This window comes from Triticum aestivum, chromosome 7A (assembly GCF_018294505.1).
Source record: "Triticum aestivum cultivar Chinese Spring chromosome 7A, IWGSC CS RefSeq v2.1, whole genome shotgun sequence".
Lineage (NCBI taxonomy): Eukaryota > Viridiplantae > Streptophyta > Magnoliopsida > Poales > Poaceae > Triticum > Triticum aestivum.
The window spans coordinates 711,093,347-711,099,818 of record NC_057812.1 but is presented as its reverse complement, the minus strand read 5'-3'; the positions used below and the strand labels follow the sequence as shown (position 1 = coordinate 711,099,818).

Genomic DNA, 6,472 nt, shown 5'->3' with positions numbered 1-6,472 from the left:
GCCATTTTTTCAAAACCAACACATTTTATAGAGGAAAATGTGCCATATGTTGGTACATGTGGTTGAAACCGTACAAACTTTGTAGAGGAATCGAGGGACCATATTGCTCGCTCATATAAGTTTGTTTCATTCAAAACCACTTGAAAGGAATTATTCAACCATTGTAAATACAATCAAACCTAAGTTTCATAAAAAGAAGGCAAAATAATACACCAAAAGGAAAGGCAGCAAGGGAAAAGGTAACGGGCGGCGAGCCGAGGAAATCCTTTCCATATAAACCGCTCTCCACCGCTCAACCGCCGCCCTCTTCTTCCTCCCCAAGCACGCTCCCCCTCCCCTCTTTCCCCTCCTCCTCCTCGCAGTCGCACCATCCACCCCAACCTCCAGTGCAGGTCTGCTCATGTCGCCTCCTCGAATCCACCCCTCCGGAATCACTCCAGTAGCCGCAGCCGCAGTCGATTCATAGGTTTCTTTTTCAGTACTTTCTTTACCAAGCAAACCCAATTCGCCGACACCACTTAGGATTCAGATTAGAGGCGGGGAAAAGCGGAAAAAGCAGATGGAGAAGACGACAGGTGAGCCCCCCGTCTCTTCTGCGGATTCCAGATTCGCCGCTGATGCAGGTTCTTTACCCTTTTATTATTGTACTTTTATGCCGGCTGTCTGAGTGATTCTCGCCGGATTGGCCGAGCGGTTCTTGCTCTCCGTGGCCGGATTCCTGATTTTGTCCGTGATCCAGGCCAGGCCGTTGCTTGCCCGTTGACCTGTGTGAGATTAGTTGAGTGATTCTTACGGTTTTTGAGCTTGTATCTGCGCCTGGCATGCGCTGAATTTTGCGCATCCCCTGCAGCCTGCACCAAGCTCCCAGTTTTACAGTTGAGTGTAAATCTCACAGTAGGGATCTTGTTTCTGGTTGTTCTCCCTTGAGCTGCGCCCAAGAAACTGAGATTATTGTTGAGTAGTGAGAGTACAAGCTCCCAGCTTACAAGATTTTGGTGATTCTGCAGTATGTACTCTGTACCTGTTGTTGAGAAACCAATGGTGATTTTTCTGATTGCAGGGATGGCAGGCTCCCAGCCCACCGACACCGAGTCGTTCGAGTACATGCTGCTGGAGAAGGACCCCGACCACTACCGGACGGTCTTCTCCGGCCCGAGCCAGATAAGCCCGTGGATCGACCCGGCGGTGCTGAATCTGAAGCACCGGATAGGAAGAGGCCCCTTCGGGGACGTCTGGATAGCGACGCACCACCAGAGGACGGAGGATTATGACCGGTACCACGAGGTCGCCGTGAAGATGATGCACCCGGTCAGGGACGACCAGCTGCAGGTGTTCTCGGCGAGGTTCGACGAGGTGTTCGGCAAATGCCAGGGCCTGGGCAATGTCTGCTTCCTACATGGCATCTCAACGCAGAATGGGAGGGTATGTTTTTGTCTGGCAAAGCCTTGCTGTTGGGTCACCTGTGAATGAAAGATGGCGTTGTGGCTTAATTTTTGTTTCATGGATTTTCAGCTTTGCATAGCGATGAAGTTTTATGAAGGATCCATCGGGGACAAGATGGCTCGGCTTAAAGGTGGAAGGCTCCCTTTGTCGGATGTTTTAAGGTATTGTGGAAGTCTCCACAGTTTTGAACATATTTGATGTTCTGAATACTCTGAGTGTTCGTCGGCTTATCTTAAGAATACAATTTATCAGAGACAAATATACATTTTTTTTAGATGAAGTGTCACCTAAGCATGCAGTTTCCAACTTTCTACCAGTGAACGTGTTGATTGATTAACTGGCAGATATAGTTTATGACCTTAGTACAGGCACATTATCCTGTTGACTTTTGAGAATGCTTATGATGCTCTGTTTAGAAGATATTTTCTTGAGTAGTAATACATATTTTTATGAATTCTTATAACTTGCAGATATGGTGCCGATTTGGCGCGTGGTGTGCTAGACCTACACTCCAGGGGAATATTTGTTCTTAATCTCAAGCCTTGCAATTTTCTCCTTGATGACCATGACCATGCTGTGCTGGGGGATTTTGGGATTCCATCCTTGCTGTTTGGACTTTCTCTGCCAAACCCAGAGCTTATCCAAAGACTTGGGACTCCAAATTACATGGCCCCAGAGCAATGGCAACCAAACATCAGAGGTCCAATTAGTTACGAGACAGATTCATGGGGCTTTGCCTGCAGCATTCTTGAGATGTTCAGTGGCGTTCAGCCTTGGCGTGGCAAATCACCAGATGAAATTTATCAGTTGGTTGTCCTGAAGAAAGAGAAACCGATATTCCCATACAACTTACCTGCAGAGGTTGAGAATGTCCTTTCTAGCTGCTTTGAGTACGACTTTCGGGATCGCCCCTTGATGTCAGATATCTTGCAAGCATTTGAAAGGTAACATGCTAAAACTCTCTTTCTACTTCTGCCTTATCAACTTGCAGTATTTGGTTAAACTGCCATCAGATGGGTGATTTTACCATAGTTCTTTCCTAAATTTGTTTTCTTTTTTCATTTCTTCAGTGCTAAAGATGTGGATTATGACAACAATGGCTGGGATAGTTCTGAAAACCCAAGGGCAGTAGTGCCAAGTCACACTAATTGGTCACACTTTAAGGATAAGCTGCAAGTTGGTGACAAGGTCCGCTCGAGAAAGGTTAAAAACTCTTGTACTCCTGAAACAATGGAAATTCCTGATGGAACCATAGTTGGCATGGAGGAGGATGGAGAACGTGATAGCTACATTCTTGTACGAGTCCATGGAATACATGACCCTTTGAAGGTCCATTCCTCGACAGTGGAGAGGGTGACCTATGGTTTCGCTGCCGGAGACTGGGTAAGGCTTAGGGAGGAAGACAAGAAGCGGTCTCAGGTCGGAATTCTTCATAGCATTGACCGTAATGGCACCGTGTATGTTGGTTTAATAGGAATGGACACCCTCTGGAAGGGGGAATATTCAGATCTGCAAATGGCCGAAGCCTACTGCGTGGGACAATTTGTGAGGCTGAGAACTAACACATCAAGCCCCCGGTTTGAATGGCCGCGAAAGAGAGGCGGAGTGTTTGCCACAGGCCGTATTTCACAGATACTCTCGAATGGATGCCTTGTTGTGACCTTCCCTGGCAAATTCAGCCTTGGCGAAGTGTGCAGCTGCTTGGCCGACCCTTCAGAGGTGGAGGTGGTGAGCTTCGACAAGTGCGATGGGGTTGTGAAGAAGTATGAGCACCTCGAGGACTTCCATTGGGTGGTGAGGCCTCTGTTCATCGCCATAGGTTTCTTTACTGCTATGAAGCTAGGTATCTTTGTCGGCAAGAGCATCACAAGGCCAAGGAGTCGAAAGGTCGCCAGCGTCTCCGATCAGGGCGGTGATCCTCAGAAAGTTCAGCAGCAGGAAGTGCACAGCAGTGTCGGCACGGCATGGCTCCCTCCACCCGTCGCAAACATGCTTTTCAGGGACGGTCCTGCGCCTTCTGGGTAAAACTGCAAAAGCAATGTTGGGTGTACCCTGAAGTATATCTCGATCATGCAACGCTTTGAACAAGCCGTGCTGTGTATATTTAGGGCTGTAATTTTCTACCTTGCCAAAACCTTGTAAATTAGTATCTGCCTCTACAACTCAGCATGCCTGAGCTCAACTGCTCTAGGATCATTCCTAGATGTTTCTAGAAGCATGCAACTACATGAGGTTCTCTCTTCATGCATGTCTAGTTGGTAGTTTACAGTTACTTCATGTTTCGTAATGCAAACTTACCAATCTTCACAAGAAGAACCATCTATCTGTGCCATAAGAAACACACAATCCTGGTAACCTGTTATCACCAGCATATCATGGTACAATCTAAACCTTTCAGAATACAGGTATATATGCTGAAAGTTGTATACACCAAAAACTGAATGAAACATGAGATGGGAATGGATAGGCTAAGCTGCCTCCGTTGCAAAACCAAAACAAATACACATAGCAACCAGGAGCCTTCCTCAGCTGCTTACTGTTTCCAGTATCCTAATAAGCTAAAGAACAGTGGATGCTTCCCTCTATTCTCGAAGGGAAGCTCCAGGAGTCCCACTAGAAATCGAGCTGCGAGCCTTGCGTCGAGGAGGAGCAACTGCCTGATCCACCAGACGAAGGCCCACTCGACCCGTCCACCGGGGCCTGATTCAGCCGTTCTAGCACCAGCGACCTCCTCTTTCGCAGCTTCAGAGAAAATGTGGACGCCTCTAATATCACAGGAACCTGCATATCGATGTAAATGGCGTCGTTAACACAGAAGAGCGCAAGTTTTGTTTACAGCACCTACGAGCCTATGTTTACTTGGGTGGGTACCTGGCTGTTGGTCTGTGCCACCTTATGAACATGTAGAAAACCAACCATATCTTGATACCCTGTAAGGAGTTTCGCCAAGTCCTTGTCCTCATCTAATGATCAAGGGGGTGAACAATCAGGCCATGTATGGTCGGCAGTCAAAGTTGCAATCAGGAAAACAGATTCTGAAGTGTTAGGCTTGCCTGGGATTGCTTTTATTGACAGCAGCGTGTCTGCTAGGTGCTGCCATCTCTTGCAGAAAGAATCTGATAGGACTGTGTGTGGAAATGTTATAATGGCAACGGCGTTAGATGAGCGCACCATGGCCTTCAGTGATCTGAGAAACAAGACCATGTCCCAGTCCTGCAATGCATAAATAATCTAATATGTCAAAACTGAGTTGGAAGGGAGGAAGCATGTAACTGGGCTTCAAAATTTGAATGTGCTGCATCAAGCCATCAAACAGTCAGCACACATCATTTCAAGTAAAAACTTGCCTTCCCAAAATATCCACACTCTGGTGCACAGAGTGACTGTATAGCAATACGTCCTGCACTCAGATTCCCACCCTCTTTTCTGAATGCAGAAAACACGAGATATGTCAGAAGCAATACGGCAAAATGCATCAGATTGTATACAAGTCCAGTTTTGTGGTAATTAAACAATCATAGTCATCTTGAGGTAGATCAGTCTGTGATAACAAGCTCAACAATATATCCAAGAATCAACCTCACCTTTGATGTTTGGACAAGAAAGCAGAACAACGATCCTGGAGATCATGGAGAGTATCTAGATCTTGAGTGCTCAAACATTCAATATGCTGTGCATTAAGTAAATGCCGTTCCAGGGGCTTCCGTAAATCAAAATCATGGCTAAATTCCTGCTTGTTGTCTGTAACATTGCCAGATGAGTTAACTCTTTTAAAAAACATCACGAAAGACAGTAACGATAGCTTAAATTAAATAACAACCCTAGAACTGATGCTTATACAAGTAAACTATAACAGGTAGCGCGAATATAGCTGTTGTTCCGTTAGCATCAGGCGGCAATTACACTGACAATGTGATACTTCTTTCGTCTTAAATTTTTCTAGAAACCATCCAAATTTTCTTTTTAACAGAGACAATGGCTGCTCTTCACGTCAACTAACCATCAAGTAAACAAAGGGAAGGGAAGTATTCAGACATCACCTCTGTGTTCAGCACTGGAATTCCTCTCGTCCCCGAAATATTTCCTGTACTGCCAAGCTATCCTCAAGCCCTCATCCTGCACAATTACAGTACATATCCAGATCAATAAGGAAACATGGTCAGCACCACAAAACACATTTCTTCCACGAGACAGACATACACTTGCCCGTCCATCGCCAGCTGCTCCGCCCGCCATCGCCCTCTGCCGGGCATCCTCCTTCGAGGACGCCACCGGAGCAGGCAGCGCGCCGAGGAACGAGCGGGGTTCCTTCATGGGAGCAGCGAAGAGCAGGGGCTGCTTGTGCACGACGCCCTGCGACATGAAGGCCCGGAGCAGGAGGAGGTGGTGCGGCGCATCGGAGTCCTCCATGACCATCACAACGGAGCCGAGGAGAAAACCGCCGCCCAGAATCCCTGCGACAGAAACGCTGGTAAATCACGACGGCCTGATGAGCACCAACCAAGACACCTAATTGGCCAGTGCACATAGCCATTCTTCCTTAGCAGACAATTCTCTCTCCCAGTTCAAAATCTTTCCTTCTCCTGACCTCAAGAACTAGTAGCTTTCATCATACATATTGCAGGCAATTTGTACTGGTATAAGGTATCTACTTCACAGTTCATGCCCAAAACGCAAGATTTGAAATACAGATATGGCCTCAGTCGGTTCCTGGCGTTCTTTGAGACTAAGCTCGATCAAAAAAAAAATTGCTTGATCTGAACGGCGGGTATGAGAAGGAACATGCTTACTGTCGAGGTCGGGGATGCCGGAGGAGACGAAGGCGGCGCCGTTGGGGCCGAGCTTGACGCCGGAGGCGGTGGGGGAGGAGGAGGAGGAGGCGGTCTTCGATGAGGCGGCGCGCGAGAAGCTGCTCCGGCCGAGGGTCTGGCCCCCTGTTCCGGCGGCGGCGGCGGCGGCCATGGGCGTCGACGCTGCTCCCACCTGACGACTCTTCCTGGAAAGAGAGAGAGAGGAGGCTGCAGGTGCG

General features: G+C 47.7%; 2 protein-coding genes across 3 annotated transcripts; one reads left to right on the top strand and one right to left on the bottom strand.

Moving 5' to 3' along the window:
- Positions 1–289: 289 nt before the first annotated feature.
- On the top strand, positions 290–3,709 carry LOC123149584 (E3 ubiquitin-protein ligase KEG). Of its 2 annotated transcripts, none has more exons than XM_044569271.1 (5): positions 290–575; positions 1,061–1,422; positions 1,513–1,604; positions 1,914–2,387; positions 2,514–3,709. In XM_044569271.1, exons 1-5 carry the CDS (start codon positions 560–562, stop codon positions 3,466–3,468), a joined length of 1,899 nt encoding a protein of 632 aa, XP_044425206.1. In that variant the 5' UTR covers positions 290–559; the 3' UTR covers positions 3,469–3,709. The 2 variants fall into 2 exon arrangements, with proteins under 2 accessions (XP_044425206.1, XP_044425207.1); XM_044569272.1 differs by lacking the exon at positions 290–575 and adding an exon at positions 681–875.
- Positions 3,710–3,770: 61 nt separating this feature from the next.
- On the bottom strand, positions 3,771–6,472 carry LOC123149585 (elongator complex protein 4). Its single transcript, XM_044569273.1, has 8 exons — positions 6,234–6,472; positions 5,644–5,897; positions 5,484–5,559; positions 5,028–5,184; positions 4,791–4,869; positions 4,497–4,656; positions 4,315–4,406; positions 3,771–4,224 (listed from the first exon to the last, which is right to left on the bottom strand). The coding sequence occupies exons 1-8, from the start codon at positions 6,403–6,405 to the stop codon at positions 4,057–4,059; spliced, it is 1,158 nt and encodes a 385-aa protein (XP_044425208.1). The 5' UTR covers positions 6,406–6,472; the 3' UTR covers positions 3,771–4,056.

Excerpts from the sequence above, each read along its gene's own strand:
- LOC123149585 (XM_044569273.1), bottom strand. The coding sequence starts at position 6,405 with ATGGCCGCCGCCGCCGCCGCCGGAACAGGGGGCCAGACCCTCGGCCGG. Across the intron at positions 5,560-5,643 it reads CTGGCGATGGACGGGCAAGT|GATGAGGGCTTGAGGATAGC; the intron begins GTATGTCTGTCT and ends GTAATTGTGCAG. Across the intron at positions 4,657-4,790 it reads AGTGTGGATATTTTGGGAAG|GACTGGGACATGGTCTTGTT; the intron begins GCAAGTTTTTAC and ends TATGCATTGCAG.
- LOC123149584 (XM_044569271.1), top strand. Across the intron at positions 1,605-1,913 it reads CCTTTGTCGGATGTTTTAAG|ATATGGTGCCGATTTGGCGC; the intron begins GTATTGTGGAAG and ends TATAACTTGCAG. Across the intron at positions 2,388-2,513 it reads ATCTTGCAAGCATTTGAAAG|TGCTAAAGATGTGGATTATG; the intron begins GTAACATGCTAA and ends TCATTTCTTCAG.